This window comes from Anas platyrhynchos, chromosome 1 (assembly GCF_047663525.1).
Source record: "Anas platyrhynchos isolate ZD024472 breed Pekin duck chromosome 1, IASCAAS_PekinDuck_T2T, whole genome shotgun sequence".
Classification (NCBI taxonomy): Eukaryota; Metazoa; Chordata; class Aves; order Anseriformes; family Anatidae; genus Anas; species Anas platyrhynchos.
The window spans coordinates 177,638,933-177,666,183 of NC_092587.1; the positions used below are offsets into that span (position 1 = coordinate 177,638,933).

The 27,251-nt window shown below is 37.5% G+C and overlaps 1 protein-coding gene across 7 annotated transcripts in view; it reads left to right on the plus strand.

Annotated features, from left to right (window-relative positions):
* LRCH1 (leucine rich repeats and calponin homology domain containing 1) overlaps positions 1-27,251 on the plus strand; it is a 113,987-nt gene that overhangs the window by 41,359 nt on the left and 45,377 nt on the right. For 6 of the 7 annotated variants that reach the window (XR_011806418.1, XR_011806420.1, XR_011806419.1 and 3 more), the window contains exons 2-6: positions 14,090-14,234; positions 18,422-18,548; positions 23,896-24,001; positions 24,576-24,712; positions 26,525-26,652. Coding sequence is in view for 2 of the 7 variants with exons in the window: in XM_027471729.3 (XP_027327530.1) it covers positions 14,090-14,234; positions 18,422-18,548; positions 23,896-24,001; positions 24,576-24,712; positions 26,525-26,652 (643 nt within the window). In the remaining 5 variants the exon portion in view is untranslated. Of the gene's footprint in view, positions 1-3,739; positions 3,837-14,089; positions 14,235-18,421; positions 18,549-23,895; positions 24,002-24,575; positions 24,713-26,524; positions 26,653-27,251 lie in introns of those variants that run through there. The other variant, XR_011806422.1, reaches the window with a different exon arrangement.

The following is a 27,251-nucleotide window of genomic DNA, read 5'->3' on the forward strand; positions in this document are numbered from 1 at the left end:
GGACAGTGCAGCTGAATTTGAGAAGGCTTTTTTAATTCTCAAAGCACCGAATCCTGGAGCTTTCTTTGCACCTTGTACAAGTATGCTGAATTCTTAATTAGAATATTTCCTTACCTTTATCCTGCAAAAAGGATAATCAACATTACTGTCTAAAAATTTCAATAAGGGAGTATTTTTTCTCCTCCCTCGCGCTTAATGGGCTTTTGATCAAACCATTCATCTCAATACTGTGTGGGCTACCCCAACCTGTGGGATCCTTTTTGTGTTCATATTACTCAGCTAGTGATTTGGCTAACTCCTTAAGGAACTTCCTAGTTCACTGAGCTTGTCTGGGGGGTTAGTGAACTTTATAGTTCATTAACCTTAGGACACCGGAAAAGTATTTTTATGATTTATAAGAAGTATACAAGTTCACAACACTTTCACGATTCAGGGCAAGATTAGTCATGGAAAAGTGAATGTTATATACAGTTCCTGCTTCAGCTGGATTTTCTTGGAAGTATTTAACACCTGAAAGCTTCTAGAAATACCTATGAGTTTATATTAAAGTGTGGAAATAAATATTAAAGGGATCTGCCAAACTTTCATCAGGTACCTTTGCAGCACAGACCTTTATGTATAGAAATTGTGGGCATTAGAGTTCACTTATCAGTTATAATTTTTTGCTTTTTTTTTAAATCAGGGTATGGTTTGGTTAAAATATGTGAAAGATTGATAGAATTTGTAAAAGGCACATGGTAGAACAGCTCCAATAGTGGTAATTCTTAGCTTTACTATTATCTATAATAACATACTATTATTGTTATAGTAATTGCTATTACTATTATCCATAGTAATTCTTAAAAGGCACCTGGTAGTACTGCACAAGTCCACTTAAACCTTTAAAATAAACTGCTGCTGTGCGATGAATGGAAGCTACGCAGTTTGTTGGCTGTCAAAAGAAGGCTCTCCTCATTTCTTACACCTTTTAACAACAGGGAGAAGGGAGGTTGCGTGGTGTGGTTTTGGGAGATGCTGCTCGGTGGCCAAGTTTCTGTAGGCTGCACTGAGAGTTGTTATGAATAGGTGCAAAACAGTCAGGACCAAAGAACAGCTGGAAATGACATGAGCACACCACATGCAAATAATTTGTCGATCTGTATACAGAGAATGCAGAAACAATTTTAAAAATGTAGACTGCTCCTGCTGGCAATAAATTCCCTTGTCTACAACTAGAAGCGGCTTGAGGCAGCTCAGTGATAAGCGTTTTATCAGCTGCTTTATATTCCAGTGCCAGAAGAAAAGAAATGAAATATATCTTAACAGACTTTGAGTAGGTTTTTTTCTGTTTAAGCAGTTTCTTCATGCAATCATTTAAATATATTTAATATTCCACGTGAAATAAGATTTAGTAAGCCTAAAATGTTAGTATGTTGGTGAGACTGATGCTTTGGAGAGGGTTTTTTTGACCCTATTTATTTATAAGCATGGTATATAAGCAAGGATTGAGATTTCCCCCCCTTATTTTCTCATTCTAGTCAGTGAAAAATTATTGTAACAGTCATGTAATACTTGAATTGAAGGTTATTTTCTGTTAGAGAAAACTAAAGGACTTTGGGTGAATTTAGACCTATGGGAATGGCAAAATATAGCGAAGTGATTTTAAAAAGATGAGCCTTTAATAACTGATTTTGTCTTAAGCCATCAAGTATCTATTGCATCGGATGCATAAATTCTGAAATATGTTCAGTGATTTTTATTGCTGTTTATAGTAGAACCCCTTCTACAAATAAGGTACTGTTTTTACCAACACGTACTATGTTGTAAACTTTAATTGCTCAACAATCAACTCTAAAACAACCATAGTTGACACTGCGATCCGAAGCTACCCTATTACTAACCCATAAGAAGAAAATACTGCTTTCAGCTTTAAGGAGTTGTCTTCCTTCATTCAGAAGCTGAACGATAGAAGGTGATAGTGATCCTTATTTTCCTCTTCACTTTCTGTAGTGCGAAATTGTACAGGAGGATAAATTACTACGTACTCAAGTGGAAGAAAGTAGTTTGTATGCGTTGCACACCTGAGGACGTTTGAAGTAGACCCGGACTTAATGGAGAAAGTGCTCCAGGTCTGCTGTCTTATCAGAAGATTATTTTTTTTTGGTGGCAAATGAAAAATGAAGCTATGCTTTTACAATGCTTTTATGCCCTTGGAAAAATCAAGGCAAGTGAGTAAGTACTGGCTCCAGTGAGCATCCTGCTGTGAAGGAAAAGCAGCATCAGGAGCCTAACTCCACATTCTCTTTGTTTCTATCAAAGGCAGTGATAGCATGGACCTGCTGATGACTGCATAGGGTCATTCCTTGACTCCATAGAGTCTGCCTTAATCCATGGCCATGAAATCTTTTAATTGTTACATGCTGCTGGAGATCACTTGTTTGGTGCTTAGCTTTAATGAACAAGTTTTCCACTGCTTAGCAAGTGCTGTTATTCCCTTTTCCTACTTTGGTCATGGTCAAATGTGAATTGTTTGGCCCAGGCTGGCCTAGTTCTTCTGCTGCAGTCTCCATAGAGGCAAACTCATCACATCAGAAGCCAAGGACTCCTTCCTCTGCAGTGTCTCCTGGCAGCTGTTGAGTTTATTTTTCCACCTCAGGAAAAGTTGAATCGTGGGATGATGAATGAGCCTTCTCTGATGGAAGTTGTTGAGGTTATTTGCATGGTTTCTGTGGCATTGAGAAAGATGCAGGGTGAAATGGAAATCATGTCACATACCTGTGTGAGATGCTGACATTCCTAGCACTTGTTGTTTCATGTCAGAGGGTTGTCCCACAAGCACGGTGCCCACATACTTTAACAAAGTAAGCTTATTGTGTCCATACTTAATTCAAGAGTTTTTATGGTGTAAAAGAGGCTTAAGTAAACCTTGCAATTGAGTTAATAGAGTAACTTCGCTAGTGGAAAACGTAAAGAACTTTTCTCTGTTCGTGATTTGGAGATGTCTGATGTATCAGCAGGAGGGGCATGGGCAAGATTGTCTTCAGACACTTGACAAAAAAAAAAAGACCGAGGAAAACTCAGTAACAAATGGCAAGCAGCATGTGTTTCCAAGTAATCCACTGGTGAAATGGTCTGGCTGTTGGCTTCATTTACTAATTCATCATAATTCATTCCTTTCTCCTTGGAGTTATGGTTGAGGGCTGCAGTGTTAGATATGCTAGCAATTGCTGTTGCTTGTTTCATGCATTAGCAAAAGCTTTGAATTTGTTGTTTCTCTTCTTTCCTTTTTCATTTTAACTTATTTCTGAGACAGGAGGCTACAGAAACAAAGTATTTTCTAGCCAGTGTTGTGTTTCTGAAGCACTCTTCTTTGCCCTGTGAACACAGGCTGAGAACACCAGTCTGGTATATAGTGTCGGAAACATTCACTGCTCTATGAAGAATGGTCCAGAAAAAAAAGGTAGATGAAGATTTAAAGCCATCGACTCTTAAGGCAGTAAGCAAAGTCTTTGAAAGTAATGACTTCATCAGTTTTAAACTTTAAAGCCTGTTATAGGAGTCTTTTAAAGATGGTCACAAGCCACCAGTATGACAAATCTTAAAAGTCTAATTTTATCCTGAGGCTGTATCAGAAGATGTATTTCAGCAGGGACTAGAAATTCTTAATAATGTTACACATGACACTGGTGTAACATAATCCTCATGTAAAGGATTACGTCCTGTTCCTGTTCAAAGCAGATGAGCTTAGGCTGAAACAGGTGCAGAAGAGGTCTGCTTGGATGGTCAGGAAAACTGTAACGAGAGGAAACTGGAAGAATCTGGCTTGTTTAGTCTTGGGGAAGAATGACAGGGAGAAGGTATTATTCTCACAAATATACCAAGGGAGAAAAGACCGTGGGAGGATATTAAGAGGACAAGCTTGGTGTAAGAATTAGTGGGCATCAATGGATAACAAATACATTTTTACCGAGAGTTAAAGGATCGTGTGAACACGGGTCGTCTACTTCTGAGCCAACTTTCCATCAAGGTAGCAAGGATAATAAAGCTGCTTTTGAGATGAATTGGTTCTTTATTCAGGTGCTGCTGTTAATTATTGCAGAAAGTTGGTGTGATTTCAGCAGAAAACCCTGTGTTTTCCCTTTGAAAGATGGCAGGCATTCTGCATAAGTGGTGAATTCAAGGTTGTTTGCAAGATCAGGTAGTATCTATTTGCTTAATTTACTTTGTAAGGGAGTCCTGTGATATATCCTTAGTCTTGCATATTCATGTGGACAGTTACACAGAAAAAAAAACCTTGTATGCAAGGCACTGGAGAGAGCTACGAAGGATTTGCTATCTACAGATGATTCTGGCAGAAGACTTCAGGTGTAATGTGTGGCACACTTTGATAGAATATACCTAAGTTTACTTAAATATATCTAATTCTGGCATTTTTAAAATTTTAAGATGCTTGCTTTACAAGCTTCAACTAACCTTTTAAAAACTTTTGCCAATCTTTTAACATCCATTTGTTAAAAAGGCATGGTATATTGTAGGTATTTCTGTTCTCAGTCAGCAGTTAAAATTAGCTTTCTGTGAAATCAAATACTGTTGTATACAGATCCTAGATGGACTGCAGGTAATTTATAGCTCAGCAGTTGTGCAGGGTCTTGCACAGCGTATGGATCTGTTGTGATAATGTAGCCTTTTGAGTAGCACCTCCAGTAGATCTGCAGGTGATGCTGCCAGAGGGCTCAGCACAAGCCACATGAGAAGCTTTTCGTGTTAAAGCTGATTTTCTGCTATCTGGATCAATCTTGAATAAACAAATTTCAAAGGTGAGGCTTTTCATTAAGAAAGCATATGGAGCACTTGGGGGTGTGTAGTAATGCCATCTCTTCAGGGAAACAATTGCTAGTTGAACGCTTACCCTGTCTACATAATCAGAGCCTTTTTTTTCAGAAACAAAATGTACTTAGAATTGCATATTTGCTGGTGTATCTCTTTAGGGTTCTTCCCAAAGGAACGAATTTCCTATCCAAATCATGGAAGAGGCAGGGGAAGAGAGCAAGCGAGCCAGAGCTGCCAAGCCTATGCGTTCGTCAGTCACAAAGAGTTACATTATTGAGTTGAAAGTACCCCATTTTGCAAGAAGTCCGAATTAAAATTCTAGCAGTTCTAGTGAACTCTTTAAACATTTATTTATTCATTTGTAGAGTGTAAAAAAAAAAAAAAAAAAAAAAGCTGAATTGGGAGTAAGTTAGGAATATTTTTGTTCTGCAGAAAAGAAATTGTAATCTGAGCAGAAGGCTGTGCAATTCTTGAATTAAAACCACTGTTGTCTCACTCGATGCATCCTCTTCTTACTGAGCACGATGAGGTGACTTGACACTTAAATCCTGAAGCAGGAAAATGCATTTCCTAGCAGTGAGTGCCCTGATAGTAGTTATAATGTTGTCTGAAAGCTGACAAAATCTACTAAATCACCAGTGGATCGCTCTTAACTACCTTTATACCAACAAACTTGTGGACTTAGGGTTCAGTTAAAAAAAAAAAAAATAAAATACAGTTGCTATATCAGCTATTTGGGGGCTTGCAGTTAAAAGTATTAGCTGTTGAATGAGTTCTGGAGTGCATTAATGGCGTGGAAATTGAGTTCACTCAAAATTGCCAACTTAGAGGTCAAGCCATCAATGGAAATTAGCCACTGTGGAATAGCAATGATAATATCATTAGGTCCAGCATCCCTGCTGGTGGGAAAAGTGCTGAAAATGAACATTTCAGCTCACAGTAATGATTTTAAAATGTATATGCTGGATAAAGAAACCAAACCCACAAGTCCTTAAAATATCTTGCACTTCCTACTGAAAAGGTTGAAAGTGAAGTCCCCAGACCTCCAAGATGTGGTCATGAAGCTTTCAGTCAGATTCCTCTTTTCACAGACCCTGACCTGGTTGTTTGACCAGGTTTGGAGTATTTTGCGGGAATTTTTTTTTTTTTTTTTTATTCTTGACCCCAGTTGTTTCACTGAAACATTATTGTTTTATTAGCATGAAGAAAGGAGAGGGAATAAAATGATGTTTTCTTGTGTAACAGCAGTGTGCACTGCAGTTCCTGTGCTTTTTAAAGCTAGGTTGCACAGGCTCTTCTTCTGTGATAACAAAAGGGGAATAATGCTGTCCATCTGTGCTTCATGGGACTTATCATCCACCTATAGGTTCTCCTTTTGGGCCTGAATAAACTATCTTTTGTAGCTTCTTCAGGGTTGAACCTCAAGTACATAGTTCCTTCTTTCTTGTTTTAATTGTTGATTGTGCATGGGGGGAGAACTAACACTTTCCTGTCCCCTGCTTTATATACAGCCTGTTCGGTGCCAACCCTAACCTGTTGTAACCACGTTGAGAACGTTTCTTGTAGAAGCAAACAAGAAGATGCAAGGTGACACATCCATAAAAGCAGAGCGGAATAGTTGCCTCGTGTGTTTTAGAAGATGGTCTGTGATCCAACCCCCACAATTGAGATAAACCAGAAGGAAACGTGCTTTGTTCCTTCAAAATACCCATTGCCATGCAGTTGTTTTGTACCAAGAGCACTGAGGTTTCCCTCTGGCTGGAGACTGACCCATAAAATGCTATTAATTCCTGCTGGTGTTCCCACCTGTGTCCCCCAGCAAGTGTTGTGGCAAGCATGAGGTGGGTTTTGCTTGCCTTTTACAGGCACTAAACTGTTTATAAGTAGTGTGTGTGTCCCCATGCAGGCTTCTTGCAGTCTGTGTATCTCATGTTAGATTACAGTCCCAATGTAAACCATGACTTGTTAAAACAGGCAGAAGAAAGTTGTTATCTGTCAAGCCCAACCCATCCCCTGGCTGACAGACAGAACTGCTGCATGAGATGGGAGATAGGGTTTTTGTTTTTTCCTAAGAAGGCAAGGTTCTTCAGATTTTTATTTTTTTAATTTAAGGAAAAATAGAAGGTTACAAAACATCTTAAAAAGAATCATAGAAACGCTTCTATGGGATAGGGGTCTTGGTACAGAACTTAGAGGTTTATAGTACTGGTGAGTCCAAGTAGGTTATTTTTAGCTTGTTCATTTTTTTTTTTAAGAGACAGTGCTGATTTTGCTTTCAGTGCAAGAAGTCCTTTTTTTTTTCTTTTTTCTTTTTTTTTTTTTTTTTAATCTAGGAGTAGCCACCTCGTGTTGGTTATTTATTAGAATCTAATTTGTAGTTTGCTCCAGGATTTTCTTTCTCAGAACCTCAGTCTCTGGCAATGTCTTCATAAATTCCTGGTTTGATTAGGTAGCTGAAGCATTTCTTAGCTGTTTCTTCCAGTTTTTCAAGTGTTGTACCTCCTGTCTAATAGCTGCTTAATTAGCTGATTGTTGAAGGATGTGCTAATAGTACAAATAAGCATTTATGGTACCGAACAGCCTTCTGTTGGTAAATTGCTACAAAAATGCTGTGCTGATTCAAACACCATTGTGGGGTGTACGTGAGTAATGTAGGTAAGGCAGATTAACCCTGGCATCTGTGGGAGATGTGCAGACAGAAGAGGAAGTGATTAGATGAGTAATGCTCTGCTTTCCCCGTTACTGTAAATTAACATCAGGTAGCTCTTCCATATCTTTGTCTACAAGCCTTTGATATACCCAAAGATCAAAGAACTTTTGTTCACTTGCCTGTTTGCAGCAAATTCTCTTAACAGAATGTGACACGCTTCAAGTATAAAAACGAATTAAAAATAAACATATCTGTATTTTAGTCTGTCAGGTGTGGAAAATAATGGCCTTCATAGTGCAGGCAAGCAAATGGCTTCACAGAAATCAGGTATGGGCTCGCTTCTAGCAGGTGGGAAATGCGAGGAAATCCCTCTTTGAATAGTCACAGGGGCAGATAATGTGTAGCATAAGTGGGACCCTCTTTTGCAGCATCAGGAAAAATAATGATAACAGCCATTAAATAGCCATTAAAACTGAGAATGAAGTGAAATCCTGTGACATTGCATTCAGCTTATTCTTTCTAGTAGTGTTGTCTGTGGGCTGGAGAAATTTGTAGACTTCTAGGACAGATTTTTGCTGGTTTTGAGTGCATTAATGGGAATTTCCCAGTGGAAGGCATTGGCTTACAAAGGAAGCAGATTTAATAAAGGAGATCTTTGGCTGAGATGACGGGTTTGTAATAGAAGGCACTATAGTAAGTCCTTGCAGGGATCTGCTACCATCTTAGGGATGCGGTATTATAATATTAATATTTAATTAAATTCACATTTTTGTTTCAGATTTTTCTTCCCCAGTAGGTGGGATTAGCAGCTTGTCTGAAAGGAGTTGTGTGATTTCGTACACACACAATTTACAGCTTTTTTAAGTTGATGGAAGCTGTGGTCATTGTTCTTCCAGAAAAGAGCTTCAGAATCCAAGTTTTACACCTCTGTGAAGTCTAATGTTACCTGGAAGTCCCCGTACAACTGAAATATTTGGTACAGATGTTCAGATGGCTAGCTCATGATGCAAACACTTCAGTTTCTGTTCTTCCAGTGCTCTCCATTCAGCAACCTCCTTTAAAACAAATGAAGAAAGAGCAGGTTCTTCAAGCTTTTAAACTGGGCAAACATTTCTTACTGCTGCTGTGTCTGAGAAAACAGCTGAAATATTTAAGTCCAGCTGAGGCTAATTAGTACAATCATGGAATGATAAATCCATTGATGCTTCTCGGGGTTGGCTGTTTATTAAGGAGTGTGAAAATTAATGGCTTGCATCCTCTCCGGTGCGGAAGGTGTGGGAGAAGGAGGAATGCTTCATGGCCCAGGAACTGAGTTTCATACCATGTTATTAAAGGTCATTCTGTTGATGGAAGGTGTTTGCTGGCTGGCATTTTTTTTCTCTCTTGAGGTACAGGTGTTTGGGTCCCAAATGTGTTAACACCTTCACAGGGATCCGCAGGAAGGACCCAGTGGTTATGGAACCCAGGAACCATATTTTTTTTTGCCAATCTTAACCCTAAACTGTTGTCCTAATGATGAAGAAATACCAGATAAAGCAGAAACGTAAATGCTTTATGTTGCTGCCTAAAGCCAGGTGTGCTGGGCAGTACGGTAAGTACGATAATGAGGCAGACTGCTGTAGGTAGTAACCTCCTCTTTCTTCGTCCTGGCTTGTGATGGTTTACTGAGGGCATCTCTTGCAGAAAAATTTCCTTTGCCTCCTTTGAATTGGAGTGTGCCACAGCACTAACAATGAGAACATGCTTCAACACAGCTGTCAGCAAGTTATTGCTACCCTTTTTCTCTCCCCTTCCCTCACCCCTGAAGTTTGTGCTCAGGTTTAGCTTCTGGGAGAGCTGTTGGATTGCTTCCGGGCAATCAGTGTGCTACCTGAAAAGAATTGTAGGATTGCACTTGGCTTACATTTGCTCTACTGGGTGGTTACAGGGCACAGTGGTAAAGCAAGCCCTATATTCCCTAATGGTGTGGCAGATGAAATACAGTGGAGTGGCAGGTGAGGATCTCTGAGGAGGAATGATCGAGTTTGTAAGCATCGTCTTTGTTGAGTCTATCATCTGACGTTAATTGAGAGACATTTTAAGGCTGCTTTTGCCTTAAATAGGCCAAGTGCAGCTACTGCTGTAACTACAGAGAGCTCGCAGATACCTCAGGTTGTTGCATCGACTGAAAGAAGCTTGGAGGAAACGCTTCAATGTGACTATTTCAGAAGGGTTGGTTTTGTGTGTGTGTTTTTTCTCAACCTCTCCTTAGTATTTGTGTTTGTTTCCTTGACCTCCATTGTCTTTGCTTCCTGCAGTTGTGACAAGTAAACTCATTTGTTATACTCTGAAAACCCTTGTGAGAAATAGGTCCATGGAAACGTCGGGGGTTTGTAAGGCTTTGCATAGGTGTCTTCCTATTTCTGCCCTTCTCATTCCTCATCGATGGTCTCGAGAAACCCTGCTACAGGGTGTTGGCCAAGTCTGAGATCAGGACTCCCTCTTGTGGTACCAGCTCTGCCAGGCTCACAATGTGATTCTTTCTCAATGTTGGTTTCCTTCGCTCCTGTTCCTACTGCCTCTAAAAGCCTTGATTTAGGGCCTTGTTGGTGACTGGCGGATGTATGATTATATTACAATTGCTACATTTGATATGTACTAAATTGAGTTCATTGTGATCATCGATAACGCTGATAAAGTAGAGCTGTGTGTTTTGTATCCCTACAGGTAGCTCTTGAATTTGCCCATGTATTTTAATGTTATGTCAAGATGTGGAATAGGGAAGAATTGCAGAATTCATCCACACAGCTGCCAAGGAGAAACACTTGATATATTAAATCATATCAATAGTAAGGAAAAGCACATCAATGTTCACTTTGGTTTTGCTTTAAGGGGCATTCTTTGTCTTCTCTTATTTCTTCTTCTGTCTGCTAAATAACTTGAGCAGACACGTCTCTTAGTTAAGAAATGCCATGCGCTCACTGTGCTCTAATTATCACGAACAAACCAGAATGCATCAGGCACCAGAGGTCTCTGCTCCCACTTTGTTGTGTGTGTGGCATCACTGGCAGTGGGAGTTGCTGGCTGCACGTCCAGAACATTATTCATCAATGCTCTCTGACAGATAGAGTCAAGTAAGTGGGACAAGGTGTGCTGCTCTGCTGAGTAACAGCAAGTTGAAGGGCATCTGTTAGAGGTATACCGCATTTTGTTAGTTGTGAAAACACTAACATAAATATATATGACTTTGGGACAACCATTTAGGTGGAGGAAAAAACTAGAAGGAAGCAATTGCTTGCTACAAAGCATTGACTATTTGATTCTGAGGGGCACGAGGTCAGTGATAATAGAGCACTTGCCTTCCCTGCCAAGGCAAGTATACTTGTGTTAACTAGTGTTAGCCTGGCCACTTGGTGAATGCAGTTTGGTTTGCAGTGGCAGAGTGGTCTATACTCTGTATGTATGCTCTGTCTGTATGGTTGGTTTAAATGCTGTTTGGGGTGTTGGTAATCAGCTTGTAGACTGCTGTCACAACAGTGGTAGGCAGCAGTGGGATTTCATTGTGGCAGGCGCTTTTGGAGCTGCAGGAATTGGAAAGGTTTGTCCTGAGGATGGATCAGTCATCGTTGCCCAGCAGTGTGCCATGCCAGGTAGCCAAACACTGCTCAGAGCCTGCTGCTGGTAGGAAATTTCTGCTTTTTGTTGTTCACTCTCTGCTAAGGAAGCTCTTGTTTTGGGTAGCTCCTGTCCAGCTTCCAGCGTAGTAATGCTCTTGTACAAAAACAGTGCCATTGCTCCAGAATTGTGCTGATTCTTCAAAAGATCAGGCTTCCATCTCATATTTTTCTAAGCTGGCTTGCTTACTTTGCATTCCATTCTTTATTTTGGAGTTTTAACGAACTTGTTCTTGGCAGTATAAAATGGGATGAAGCCAGATTCAGTTTGAAATGCCTTTGTGGCATAAATAATGAATGAATAGTGTATTCCATTTAAAACACAGAAAGCTTGCTCTGGTGCCCTCCCTGCCACTGGGATATTTGCCTGTGTTTGTGCTGCCTGCTTCACAACAGAATTACAGGAAACAGTCACCTCGGGTTAAGCCCATATATAGTTCCTTAGTAACCCTAAAATAGTGTTTCTGCCATAATGGATTTGTTTCTTTGTTAGATCTCCTATTTATTAAAGGCGATAATCAGTTAAAAGGCTAAACTCTATCAACCCTACCTCTCTATTCCTTTCTATTTCTGTAGCAAAGTTAGTCTCTGCAGTAATTTAATGATTTTTAATTCCCCTGAGGCACTATTTTTCAAATTAATGATTTAACAGATGTTTTATTCTAGAACTTAAATATCAGAATATACCTGAAGTGTACATACAGGTTGTCAGGTGCAGTAATGAAACAAGGTGCAAAAGTACTTTGGTATAAGTAATATCAAAATAATTATGTAACTTTCAGAGGTTTCTGTACGTGTTTGCATATACGAGGTACAGTATGAAGCTGATATGCAGACTGCTCTCCTTACTGTTGAGTTTTTAAGGCATGCACTTGTCATTACAGATTTTTTAGGGGCATCTGAAAGCTGCTAGGCTTTCTTCACAGCTGCATCATGTTTTGAGGTTTACATTCATTTTGTGATTGAATAAAAGCCATCCTTTCTTTTGTCTTTTTTTTTTTTTTTTTTTACCCTTCATCCATTTGAGCAGGAAAGTCTGTTTTTTGGCCAAAAAAAAAAATCATTTAAAAAATGATGGTATCATACCGATTCCATTCCTGTACCCCATTTCTCAGAGACGGTCAGATATGGTATTTGATACATCTTAAATAAAAATAAAATTAATTCTGTTAGCAAAACTCTGCTTTTTAAGTTACACTGTATTAAATAAAACGTACAGTTTTGATTCTTCTGCTTTACTATGGATTGAACTTCTTAATGTTATTTAGGAAGCAGCAGTAGATATAACAGTGTTGAAATGATCGTAATCTTTGATAACTAGACAATAATAAATAATTGACTTCCATTGTTGGAAGTTAATTGAATTCCTTTTTTGTATACATGTTGTGTCCAATAACCCGCTGTCCTGAGGATAACAGGGAGGATTTTCTGTTATCATCTGTGGCTTCTTTGTTTTGTCCTTCTTCAGATTACCAGAGCTAAAGCCCTTGAGAACTGAGGATAACAATAAAAACAATCAAAGAAAGGATAGTATTAAAATAGCAATAAATGATTTTGCTGTGCTTGTGATGCCTCTTAGAGGCACGGGCTGGGTTTCGTTGCTGTTCCACTTCTCTGAGGTACTAGAATTTTCCATGGCCAAGTGGCATGTGGTGGCATGGTCCCTTTTACTCCGTGTGGAGGTCAACGAGAGCAGGCCTAAAGCTGGGGTCCAAGTGATAGATAGCCTGCAGTCCTAACAGCGTGGGGAGTAGCAACATTTCTGTTTTAACCAAACTTTGTGTGTGTCACTGTGGAAGGAGCAGTCAAGGCCCAGGGGTCACTCTCCACCTGCCACCCAGGCCCACAGAGAGGCCTAGGGCTGAGTTTCGGTTCCCTCTTCCCAACCTTCCTGCCCCTTCCCCACTGTGTGAGGAAATGAGAGCGGTGATGCAGGGATGTCACCGCAGAAGCTCCTTTAAAAAAAAAAAAGGGGGGAAGGGTTTTTTTCAAGTTGAATTGTGGAATCTCAAGGTGAATAATTTTGGCTGAGGTGCCCAGTTCAACCACGTTGCCATCTGAGTCAGCAGGGCTGCACTGCCTTAGTTCCCTCCTTGGCCATTGCTGTCATCCTGGTCGGGTTTGGAATAGAGACCAGCTTTGTGGTGGCAGCGATGAAATGGAGCAAGGTGGAGGCTGACAAGGGGAATTGAGAGTACTGAAGTTCAGCTTGCATTGCAGGAGACAGGAACAAAACCAAAAATGATAAAACCTTCCTACTGGTGATGCTTTTGAGCTCAAGCCATGTCTCTATGCAGCAAGCTGAGCCTGACACGGCAAAGAAAGTTAAGATCTTCAGGTTTTTGACAATTTTTTCACAAAAGCCAAACTGCTTCATGGTCCTAAAGAGATGAGTCAGATCATTGGCATTCTGGAAATGTATCTACTAAATTATGGTTGGTTTCCCCACCTTACAGTCTAAGACGGTCAGCTTCAAAATAAGCATTGGAGGATCAGGGAGGAGGCTTAACCAGCAGCAGCAAAGATGTGAAATCATCAAATTGCGTTTTCCTCGTATCCTTTCCCTCAAACACCTGCCAAACCCCTTTAAAAACAAACTAGAGATACAGTTGTTGTTTTCGCTTTTATCTAAATGCTATCATTTGCACATAACTATCTGTATTGGTCTTGAGATATGTTATATGAGTTTCACTTGGTTGTGGATTCAAGTATTTTCTCAGTGTATTGAGGCCTGCAAGTAATTATTTTTTATTAGACCGAATAACTTTTAATTGAATTTTTGCTTTTTATACAGTCTGTTCCATTTTCTTGATTTTAAAAGTTAAGATTAGTTTTATTTTGTATAATAAAGCACTGGCTTAACTTGCTGTCTGACTGTAGGATTACATTTATTCACTTTTTTTTTTAATAATTACAGTTTGTTCAAAGTAATATTTCTGATGGTTCAAAAAAGTATCTTCTCTTTCTCTCTTTATAGATCTATCCAAGAACAGATTAACGGAGGTTCCTACGGAGTTGTGCCATTTTGTGTCACTGGAAACACTAAATCTATACCACAATTGTATTAAAGTTATACCAGATGCAATAGTGAATTTACAAATGCTAACTTACTTAAATTTGAGGTAAGTTTAAGTTTACCATACTCTCTGTTTATTTGCAAATGTGTAAAGACTTGTTTGTATGCACTTTGTGTTCCTGGAACAATTGACTGCATTTTTCATTTTATTGCAAGCAGTAATGCAAAAATTCATTGCCTGTAGATATAGTTCCATATGAAGGCAATGTAAAATCTAAAACTAATTATTTAAGGAATGACCGAGTAACATTAATCCTTTTCTTTCCCTTATTCTAGCAAATTGAGAATGCTAATCGTATCAGCATGGTCAGATTCTTTTCATTCCCTTCTGATGATAAATTTTATAAAGTTTGGTATGGGTTTTTTTTGTAGTTAGAGAGATGGAGGGACAGAGGATCAATATTTTCTTCATGGGGGATAGAGAGGAAAATCATGATTTTATTACTTATATCCTCTTATTATGCAAGATACATAATTAATGCCTTTTTTTTAGGAAAAAGGGACAAAAAATTAAGCACCTTTGTCTCTTTTCTGGGAAAGCTGTGTGTGGATGCTAATCCATATTGAGGATTTCTATTGCTTTAAATGCAGTTGAATGCATATTTCCTCTTGTGAGAGGATGTGTCAGCACTTTCTCAGCTGGGACAAGATGTGGAGGTTTGATTGCAGTTGGATATGTAAAAACTGTAATAGTGAAGATATTACTATCTTGTATTTGAGAATGAGGTTGAACAAGGGGGCGAAGTGGTTCTTGTGCTTTTAAATCCAAGGTATGAAGGCTTGGTCTTCAGTCTTGTAAACACTGAGCATATTTCTCAAGCCCTCCTGTGTGAATTACTACTGTACTGCAGTTTTGGCTACCATGGAACGCTAATTTTGATTTAAATAACTGAAATAGAATAATGTGTCCTGAGTATTTGCACACATGTAAAGAATACGGCACATGTAATTTTGAAGTGGTATTACAGTTGGATACAAAAAAAAAAAATTAAGACTGGATGAAATCAAGTTTGCTTACGTCACCTTGGTAAACATGGGAATTAGAGTGAATTAACTCAGTGTATTAATGGAATTTATGTAAAGTGCCACAAATCCAGAATACTTAGAATTGATATTGTGTATCGCAGTAAATTAGACAATTTAAACAAATGGAAAATTTTCATGTTTTACTAGGTAATTTCTCTCTGCTTAAAATCTCCTTAAATAGTTTTCCTTTGGACACGGCCTTCCCATATATTAGGAAGGCTGACAGTAAGCAGTCTGTAGAAGAGAGTACAATATCCTTGACTTTCTAACTATGTTGCTTCTTGGCAAGAAAACATGATGAATTTAAAATGAATATTTTTATGTGGTACCAGGAGAATATGTATGTTAAATAGAATTAGGAAGTGATGCCAAGAGATGTGTATAGGTTTGGGACCTTGGTGGATACTATTTATGTTTTATTTAAGGGAATTCCTTTTATACAAATACGACAATTTATTACACACATACACTGGTTATGTGCTTTTCCTTATCTCTCAGTGGATTGCTTCTGAGCTCTGTAAAACTTAAAACTTAAAAAGTAAAAAATCTTGTTATTTTTGTGTGCTTTATCTACTGGGTAGATATATTTGCAGATTCTGCATGTTCTCAGTTTGACTTCAGTAGAACTTAAAAATAATTTTTACTTCTACTCACATTTTGTTATTTTCTTGTGGTACCAAATCTGCTGTTTAGTGTAACCTTTTCAGACTTTAAGCTTCCTAAAATAAGTAAAAATAAGTAGTAAAATAAGTGTTAGAACAATACCTTCTGGCTAAGGCATTCAGACTTCTGCAGAAAAGACAGAATAAGGCAATGCATATATTATTTTCTTGAGTTACAGGTTTCACAGATCTGATGGTCTGCCTAGGATTCTGGGGAACTCAAAGATTTTGGACAGAGGAAAGGCTTGAGCATTAAAATACATTAATTCCATTTCTTGTACAGCCTTCATGGATGAAACAAGGCTTCAATCTGTGTTTAGTTCCACATTTCTGAAATAAGGATGTTGTCTTTCTTTTTATATTAACATAGCTTTAAGAGAGGCTGGAGAATGTAATCTCTACTGTCTCTTGTCCCATCACCTTGTATGGCACATTGTGCAGCAGTAACACTTGTAATCTATTTTCACAGATCAGTAATGCGTATTTGTTCTTTGGAGTCTTAGCAGTCATGCAGAAGCTAACTAAAATGGTTGTAAACAGGGCACTGCTTTACTCTTCATTGTTTTCTAACAGGTTGATACCCATAAAGAAGTTACATTCTATTAAAACAGTCAAATTTTCTAGGGAACGTGGTAGTTAATGTTATTCTGTTGAGCATAATTAAGTTTCTTCTAGCAGTTGACTCACAAATCACAAGTTAATGTTTATAATCATGCAGCATTTGTCATTTTAAGTTCAAGCTTCTTGAGTAATTGTTATTAGAATGAGAGCCTAAATCTCTGGAAAGTTTTCTACCAAAATTTACTTTCCCTTGTGATTCCTCTTCATGAAAAAAAAAAATAATATATATATATATATAAAAAAAATATATATATTTTTTTCAGAAATAGTCTGAAATGGCTCATGTTGGAGAGTCAACATGAAATAAATGTATCAATTTTTGGAAAAAGTAAGATTCAGACATAAAATGGTTCAATACCAGTCTTGAAAGGAAGTCAACCACTGATGATTTTTTTTTTCCTGTATTTACCTTATTTACCTGGGATATGATACTGTATCTTAAGTTGTATTTCCAAGAAGAATCATCTTATTCTCTGCTTAACAAATAAATAAATCCTCTGGAAACATTGGAAACCTCTGGAAACCTTGGAAACAAAGGGTATTGAAGCATATGTTCAAACCTCATATTACAGCAGACATGTTAGTAACAAGAATTAATGGGTTAGCCCACTGAGAAGTTTGAGTGTTTAGAAAACGTTGAAAACTAAGAAATTCTCTGACATTTGTCTAGTCACTTGAAGGATCTGCTGCCTTGGAATCTTACAGTCTAAATGTTGAAATATTTTTGAAACTGATTCCATGTTTATGCTGGTGGTCTTGAGAAATGGTATAAAAGCTTAAATCAAGATAGATTTTTGGATTGTGTCCAAAAAAAAGTGTAGCAGCAGACTATAATTGCCACATAAGCAATTGCTTTAAGAAAAAGGAGGGAAAGAAAGACTGTCTGGATGTGCTGGAAGACAGCTCTCATTTGTTCAGGAGAACCTCTGACTGAAAGGTTTGGGGCTGATCCTCTTTTGTTGGCTTTACTTTATTTAAGGTGAGAAATATATGGCATGGTAACTAATACGTTCTCACAGAGATTAGATCCTATGTTCTCCTTGTTAGAGAATGTTCTTGTGTGTTCCAAAGCAATGGTGATGAAAAATGTAGTGGATACCACACTACAAAAGTCTTATTTTTGCTTGTGACTTAATCGTCTTTAGGATGTAATCATCTGAAACGTTGGCCTCTGAGGTTAGCAGATACCATTTTTAGGATTGATGCAGTCTACCCTTCATTATATTTCAAATGATAAAGGAAAATATTTTTCAAGAATGTGACTTATGGGTTAAATCAAAGGACTTTTTGCTTACACTTTTTAACACTTAAATGGACTTTCTTTGAGATATAGAAGACATTTATCTTTCCTGTTCTTTGATATACACACCAGCAAAACTAGAAACAAATTTGTCCCTGATACACTGAAAAGTTTAAGATGAGTAAGGTAATCAGAGTACAGTGACATGTAACGGCAGTTTTTATAAATAGAATTAAATTGAATTGGTGCCTCTCTGCCTTCCCTCACTCAGGAGGGGGATGAGGATAATGTTATGGCTTATATTCATTAACGAATGCACAGGAAATGGACGAGGAGCAAAAAGGATGCACATTTTTTTTCCTCCAGGTTTTGGTTCCTGAGTAAGAAGATAAATTTTCATTGCTAAGTTTGAGATGTCTGGGATGGGGGAGTAGCAACATTTTACAATGTTATTAAACTGTTATAAGATGTTTTTTCCAGAGTGATACTCTTCTGCAATACTGTTCTTGTCAGTAATTCAAATATTTTTTGTGTTTTCATAATGATTGCAATTCTAAAATTTGCATTTTATCTGCATTAAATATGTCCCATCAAAATGAAGGAGTTTTACAACTCTGTCTTCATGTGAGTAAGAATATTACTGGTGTTTTTAATGGTTGTTTTTCTTTCTTTGTTTTGTTGCAGTCGAAATCAGCTTTCTTCTTTGCCAGCTTGCCTGTGTGGTCTTCCTCTAAAAGTCTTAATTGCAAGTAACAATAAGCTAGGTTCCCTTCCAGAAGAGATAGGTCAGCTAAAACAGTTAATGGAACTGGTATGTTACTGTTTTTGTTGATTTTTATTTGTATTTAACTAGAAAGAGTAAAATTCTATTTGGAAAGATATTTGAACAAATGCCTTATACTATAATGCCAGTTAAAAAATTAACTTATGAATTTCTCAAGTCTATTGAGTAGTAACACAATAAAAGTTTCCTTTATGGTCTTCAGGACCCTTCAGAGCAACACCACTGCCCTTGTTCATTTAAAACTCAGCTTCTAAGTTTTTCTTTGCCAGTTGTACTCACCACGTGCACTGGCTCCTTGTTTTGCTGTCTCAAGTTTCTCTTTTTGACATCAGTCTCTGCAAAGCTCTCTGCTCCTCTTATACCACCCCGCCTCCTGCTTCCTTTCTCTCTTGCAGTGCTATCTGCTTACCACATTGCATTCCACTAATGATACTGATCTTATCAGTCTGTTTTCATTTTATTTCACTATTTTTGTCATGCAACCTTGTTTTCCTGGAAAACCTGTCTAAACAAAATGATTATATTCCTCTTGTTTTTCAAAGCTGTCCAACAACTACAGTCTCTGAGTGCAGTATTTAAGCCCTAATATATTGTCCAGTAACTAAGAATCAGAAAATGCAGAAATTATTTGGTACCTTAACTTAAATTTTATGTAACTGCATATGGTTTTTAAAAGTTTGTATGTGGAAATTGTGAAAGCTTCCCTTTCTCCCCTTCCTCTTTTGTATATTGTTAGCCTTCCTGAGTCTCTGAACTCCCTGTGGCATGTGTTGTGCCTTCTGGTTGTTTCTGTTCACCTTGACCTTTTAAGATAAAAATTGGCAAACTACTGTTTGATACTGCCAATTTATGCGGAATAAAACAATGGTGTGTGAACTTTTTCCTAACTGCTATCGTATCATCTCCATTGGTTGCATTTATTTTGCAGGTCTTCTAGGTATCTGAAAGTGCTTGTATATCGTATTGACATTTTTATAAAAATAATTTCTAAATTCTGTTACAGAAGTTGAACTGGCCTTGCTTGGGGCCCCAGTGCCACTATGGGTTCCCCATATATGAAGCAGCAACTTTAGGGCTTTTTCTTTTCTTGTATTTGTCTTGTGCAGTGCTTTGTGGTGTCAGGCTTATACTATTAATTGTAAGTGAACTTAGAGTAAATTGGTTTAGGGGAGGGAAGCAATTACATTTTATTTTCTGGGTTGTACCTGAGCTAAACACTGCCAGGTTTGTGGTGGTGTTTTTTTAATAACTTATCAAGTAGTTTAAAATATCTTTTTGTTATGGGTTTAATTAAATGACTGAAATGGTTTTGACTGAATTACCTTCAAAAACGTGTTAGGTGGTGTCTTAAAACTGGTTCAGTAAGAGATCATAGCTTCACTTTTATATATAATTAAAGCTGAATAGCACTAAAGTGTATCCTAATTTTGGGGATGTGATGGCTGAATAGAATTGTTAGAACTTGAAGAAAGTCTGAATCTAGCTCTTTGTGATTAGAAGAAATAAAATACATGAATAACAATATTTTTTTAAGTAGGCATGCATCTACTCTGATGACCTGGTTACTTAGGTTGATGCTACCATGAGTGTTTCATGCATTTCTAGTGAAATAAGTTGTGTTACTTAGCTGGAAGTGACTAAACCGCCATGCAGCAAATAGTGGTAGGATTGAGAGCCTGTATCTGTATTGGCATATGTAAGATGATGCAATTTATACAATAAGGTGATCATTGTTCAAGAGCTAATAAGGAAAAAGATGACAAAAATAAAAAGGATTAAGTCATGCTGCAGTTGTTGCACGAAACATTCAGCTGTGTGAGAGCAATGCCAGCCTGAACAGCATGTGGCTTCCAAGCGACACGGCCAGCCAGCCCTTTGGCAGGGCATGCTCTTGTTTGTTTTGGGACATACACAGCTCTGGTGCTGACCTGGCCCAAGGGATCGATCCTGAGTGGCGGCAGACACCAACTGGTTGCATTCAGTTCTTGTGTTACTAGGACTTTGGCAAGAATTTTCAGTGAAGATTTTCAATGAAGATTTTCAGTGTTTTCCAGCTTTTCACAGGCTACTTGCAGTAAAATCTGAGTGTATGTAGCAAATTGATGTTTTTATTGCTGTTATCTAACTTTTCAAAACGGTTTTTACCTCTGTGGCCTCTCTAGAATGACATAAACATAGTTTGCTGCAGATTAGGTAAGATATTTCCAGCTAATTCTGCTTCCTTTCTTCTCTTCTTTTTTATTACATGTTTATATATAGATAAATGTCACCATCATAACATAGTATGACTTACATATTACATGCAGTAAATTTTTATGTATTCTTTTAAATTTTAGTCTTAGGTTCTGCTGTGTAGTCAGAGAGTTGTCTTAGAAGCATTAAAATAACATATGAATTATTTCCCCTCCAGGATATAGTCAAAGTATTTAGAAAATTGGTTTGGAAACTTATTTACAGCTGCATAACCTGATCATACCTCTACTGTCAGTCAGGAGGATGACTGCAAAATTGGTGTGAAGACTTTCTGAAAGTTGCTTTCCATCCAAGAAAGTACTTGGGTAGGGATAGCTCTACGATCGCACCTGAAGCAGCTGTAACATGTGCAGTAAAGCTCTGCTCTCCTTCCTGTTGGGCAGCATTGCCCTTCTGCACTCTCAGGGGAAAAGCTTTCTCTGTCTCTGGAATGCTCCTTTCTTATGTTGGAAGCCTTCAAATCCATCTGCTGGGATTTAGGTCCTTTACCCTGTTCATCAAATCTGGGCCAGCAGCCTGACTAAGTGGGATGTGCTTCCTTCTGTTTTCTAAAAGGATCCATGTAACATATTCTTAACATTCAGTGTGACGTTGTATTTCACAAGCTCTGGCAGAATCCACATACTTATTAGAAATAACAGGAGCCCCAAATTTTAAAATGGGTGCAAGGAGGAAGTTTACTTTGATTCAGAAGGTTTGGATAAAATCCCGTATGCCAATATTGTTATAGTGGAATTAGGTTACTGTATGTGTTCTTCCTCTAATATTATTCTGAATTTTGTTATTGTTTAAACTTTACTATAAACAAAGGAGAAAATAAGTTCTGGATTTGTTCTCACACCATTGAGCTGCATGCCACAGAAACTAATGTTAAATTTCAATAATAAGTCTTACATTTTTTAAAATCTGAGAAATTGTCCGTGTTGTTATGGCAGGAAATAACCGATGAGGACAAAACAGCATTCATGCAAGAAGTCTGGCCTTAGCTAATGCTAGCCCCTAGGACCTGAGTAGGTGTTTGAACTTCATTTCAACTGCCTGCAGATGTCCATGAAGCGAAGTTTCAATTTGCTGGATGTCATGTTGCTCTAAAGGGTTATTAGCTTGAAAATCATAGGCACTTGACTTTGATAGCACGGCTTCCATTACTGCCAAAGTAATTGGAAAGTTTAAGATAAACACTGTCTCTGTCACATACACACTCATAAAGTCTACTAAGCATAACTGGAAATAATGTTATAGGTCTTTGTTTTCCACAGCTATTCAAAGTAGTACAAAAAAAGTTGGATGGAAGTGTTATTAGGATCAAGGCTACAACTGTCTCTAGAGCCCTTGTGACTACTGACATGCTGTCATAAGAGATCAGTCACATTGTGGATGTTTTGAGAGATTATAAGAGGACTTGGGTACGCTTCCAGACATTTCTTTTGAAATTCGTTTAAAACTGTCTCTTTCCTTGACTTGTTCTGATGTACGTGCAGAAGTGTACTTGATCTCGAGTTTCTCTGCCACAAGGTGACTTCAAATTTAAGTTCTTTGCTCTAAAAAATAGGTATCTAATTATAAACTCATTTAAAGCCTGTAAATTGAAAACAGGACAGTAAAGCTTTAAAAATAAATGATCTGGGAACAGTGCAATTAACAGTGCCATACTTTGTGACAATTTGGGCAAAAGAAGCACTCATTAACTGGTATTTTTAAATTCCTTGTCTAAAAGCTAAAATAATTTCCTGACTCTGTTTTGACAAGGGAGGGAAGTTTTGGCAGCACTGAGATTCTGTTACGAGAAGAAACATGTCTGATAAAAAGAGCAGCATTGCCAGATCAGATTTTGCTACTGTTGTTTTTTTAACTAGTTTTTAGGATTACAGGTAGAGAGTTAATGTCATGCTTATAACTAGCATTAAAGCAGCTGTCTTCAAAGAGATGGCTCAATTCTGACTGACTTAAAAATGGTGTAGTTGAAGAGCTCCCAGGTACTGTATAAATCCATCATCTGAAACAGTCAAGAGTAGGAGCAAAGACTCTAGCCTGTTCAGGAAAATTTGGCATTGCCTCACTTAGCTGTCCTCCTAGGAAGCTCAGTTTCCCTTTTTAATGCAGAAATGGAAGCAGAACTGGGACATGGCTCACATTTACAGGTTACAGGCATGTAAGGAGAGGTTTCAATGTTGTTTTGATTTCACATTGAATGTAGACAGTTTGGCAGTAGAAGTGGTAGCTAATATGTGAAATCTCTCTTGTTTTAGACTGACTTAATCCAATAAATTTTGTTTTTTTGTTTTTTTAGTACACATTTGTAGCAGTTTCATGTTTTCAGTAGCGTTAAAGTATAATATTAGAGTAGTGCTAATGTGTAGAAACTCCCTTGAAATAATGCTCAGTTGTTTAGCAATAGTCAATACTTTGGGCTCAACTCAACTTTACAGCGGTTATTCCTTTAGGAAAGCTGAAATAACTGTGAGTTGCCACTTCATCCAGATTGTTAAACCCCCTGAATTTATCTGTGACATGCTTAGAGTCTGTCTAGGTTCTTAAGGGAGAAGTAGCTTTTACAAGAAAATGTTGAATATCTGTATAATACCAAGTAAGACCTGTCCTATTTTATTATGTCCTCCTATTCGATGTGGTAATTGAGTATATGTCTTTCCTGAACATCATTACAGAAGGTTATTGCTGTTTTCTTTAATTTTGCTTAAATAGTCTATCTAGAAGAACAAGAACCTTAAAAAAATATATAAATAAAATCAGAGCCATACAGTAGCAATTTTACACTTCATCCAAACACTTTTGGTTATATAATCATGGTAGTAAGTTATTGATATAAACAAAAGTTAGAAACAAAAAGGTAGGACATTTTAAGGTAATCATTTTTACAGAAGTTAAATTCACTTTCAAAATTAACTCCTCTAAACAGATATTTACTCTGAGTTCTGAATAACGTATAAAGATTTTTCTCATTCATCTAGTTTTGCACTGGAAAGGCAGGAGCATGGAAGGTTGCGAGTTTTCAGGTTAATAAAATGTTAAAATGGTAATAACACATTAGCTACAATTTCCTGTAAGTATTGTTTAACACTTCGGGGCCAAAAGTTCATTATTTCTGTTACTGTTGCTGTAGGATGTCAGCTGTAATGAAATCACAGCTTTGCCACAGCAGATAGGCCAGCTGAAATCTTTAAAAGAACTGAATGTCAGAAGAAATTACCTCGAAGTTTTACCACCAGGTAAAAAAAATATATATAATAATCCCAATGCCTTTGCAGTAGTTCTTTTTATTAGTATTTTGAAAGTATCTTTAATAAGTTAAGTAATAGTAGCAAATAGTAATTACCTTGTGTTTGAATTTATTCCATTTGAGTTTGCTGTGTCTCTGTAGCCTATAGCATTAAGTAGTACTTAGTGTATGACTTTGTTAATGAATTATCTTCAAAATTTTAGCTACTGTAACTTGCACAAATTCTTATCTGTGAATGCAGGATGGTAATTGTCATCTGAGTTAAAAATAATAATAATAAATAAATCCAAGTTTTTAAAAGTTATTGTCACCTGTATATCGATAACACCCTTTTCCATTCCCAGGATAGAATGGAGTAAATACTAGTCATGTTCCTGTCTGAGTTTGTATTTTTAAAAAAGGGAAAAGAGGATGCTATATACTGCCTTTTATTATGAGAGGCATATTCCTTTTTTTTCTGAGATTGAATAAAGCTTTTTTTTTTTTTTTTCAGAAATATTTTACTATTTTATGGCAAAAATAAGTACAGATATAACACCTTTTGTCTTTTTTGTTGCTTTTAGAACTAGTGCAGCTTCCCTTGGTAAAGTTCGACTTTTCTTGCAATAAAGTGCTTGTGATTCCCATCTGTTTTAGAAAGATGGTGCAGTTACAAGTATTACTGCTTGACAACAATCCTTTGCAGTCTCCACCAGCACAAGTAAGTAATGTCATTTAATTTGTGCCTTAATATTGGGTGGATGATAACTTACAGCCTGTAAAATGCAGCTTTCTGTAATAGCGGACATCTGAACTTGTCAGCACAGACATTAGTTGTGGATATATAAACAAGACAAAGCATCATAAGTGTGTGCACCATTGAAACCAATGTCACTCTAGAATATTTCCATTTTTCATATGAATAAAGCTACATATTTATTTTTGTCATTCCTATCTCCATATGAAACCTAATGTGTGTATAACTTTGGAAAAGAGAGTTGTTGGAAAACTTCCTGGCTTAATTATAAAGTAATAGAATGTTCCAAGTTGGAAGGGATCCACAAGGATCATCAGTCGAACTCCTGGCTCCACAAAGGACCACCTAAAAATTAAAGGACATCTGGGAGCATTGTCCTAATGGTTCTTGAACTCCATCAGGCTCGGTGCCATGACCACTGCCCTGGGGAACCTACCCCAGTGCCTGAGCACCCTCTGGGTGCAGAACCTTTCCCTAACCCCCAGCCTGACCCTCCCCTGTCCCAGCTCCATGCCGTTCCCTCGGGTCCTGTCGCTGTCCCCAGAGAGCAGAGCTCAGCGCCTGCCCCTCTGCTCCCCTCGTGAGGGAGCTGCAGGCCGCCATGAGGCCTCCCCTCAGCCTGCTCTGCTCGGGGCTGAGCAAACCCAGGGACCTCAGCCGCTCCTTTGGGCACTGACAGCTTTATGCTATGACTGGGACCTCTCCAGATTCCAAAGCCTGCTGAAATTGAGAGAGGTCTCACAATGACATTAGCTGGTTCTTTGAGGGACCCTGTGATAAATCCCATTGGGCCCCATAGACTTATATACATCCAGCTGGAGTAGCAAATCCTGCACAAATTCAGAGTTGTCTGGGAGCTTGTTTCCCCAGTCATGGTCTTCCAACTCAAGGCTCCAGTTCTTTCTTTTAATAAGAGGCTAGTTCTAGAAAGTTCTGTTGCAATTTACTATGAACTCAAAGCAATATACATTCAGGCAGCCTAGAACACAATCCACATGAAGTTTATTTAACTTTATATTATAAATGTACAAAATGTCATACACGGAGAGATCAGACTCCTGTTCTGAATATAGGCCATGCTGAGAAATAATAAATAAATGAAACATCTGCTTGCTGCTTCAGGACAGCTTTGTTGTTGACTTGCTGAACCCTAGATTCATCATACTGTATCTACTACAAGATGATCAACAGCTGTGGAAATACTTGAGAGTTTTTACTACACTGGAGAAATGCTTTTCATTAACTACAAATGGCTGTGCAGTTAGTAAGCTCAAAACATACGAAGGAAATTCCAGCAAGCATGTGGGTTAAAGAGTACGGATAGAGGGGAAAAAAAAAAAAAAGCAAAAGCCAGTGAAATGCATCATAAACATTAATGAGCAATAGTAGAAGCAATGTGACAAAGTGTAAAGAGCATGCTTGTTAATTAAATGTCACTATTGACTAATTTTGGAAAATAATTACTCACTTTGCAGTTAGTAATAGACTGAAATATATTTTATTAATCATAATCCTTTTGGAGCGGAAAGCAAATTTGGATCTTTTAAAGTAGAATAAATTTTTGTTGTTTTCTGTATTACTCCCAGGCTATTTATGCTAGTGATCTCAAATCATTATTTGGCTAATTGAAGTAGCTCTTAATTCTTAAAACAAATAATCTGTTTTCCTTTCTATTATGTTTATGTGAGTTAGTTTTCAGAGAATTTCACTACATGAAATTTGAAATACATTTTTCTTTTGTTCTAGTTACAAACCTATTTTTTTCCTGTCCAACAGATTTGTACAAAGGGTAAGGTGCATATATTCAAATATCTGACTGTACAGGCCTGCCAGATTAAAACAGCAGACTCTCTGTATCTTAATGCCATGGAACAGCCACATTTGCCACAACCTGTGGAAGAGAGGTATGAATAAAAATCTTGCTTAATTTTTTCATGTAATGTTTATGATCTTGGAACAAAGTGAAAAATATTTTTCATCTTATTCAATTGAATGCTGTTCTTTTTTTAAATTGCTGTGTCAATCTCAAATCAGTGTTACAATTTTCAGGATTGTAATTGAGTAGGAAATAGAGCGTATACAGATATGCTTTTATTTATATATATAAAAATAATAGCTGATGAGTATTGTGTCTAATTGGGTGCTTTAAAATGAGTAGAGGTCATATTAGGCAATTAAAAAAAATGAGATAGCAATTGCAATTATTATAGTCATTTTGTTCAAATATTAAATTTCAATGTCTATTTTAAAGACTCAAAAGGAGGTTTCTGTGTTAATAATTACTCCAAGCCCCAGGGAGTTAACAGCTCGTTTTAATGCATAAGTGGTTACCTTTAAATTAGTTGACTCTTCTTTGAGTTCAACTAGTTTAGTTTTTCAATCACATGGTTTAATGACTTCAGTCAAAATCCTGTGCTACTTACTTAATAATTATGCATTTTTGTCTAGTGACAGAAGTAACCTTTAGGACAGATAATTTCTGTTTTCATTAATCCTTAAGCTA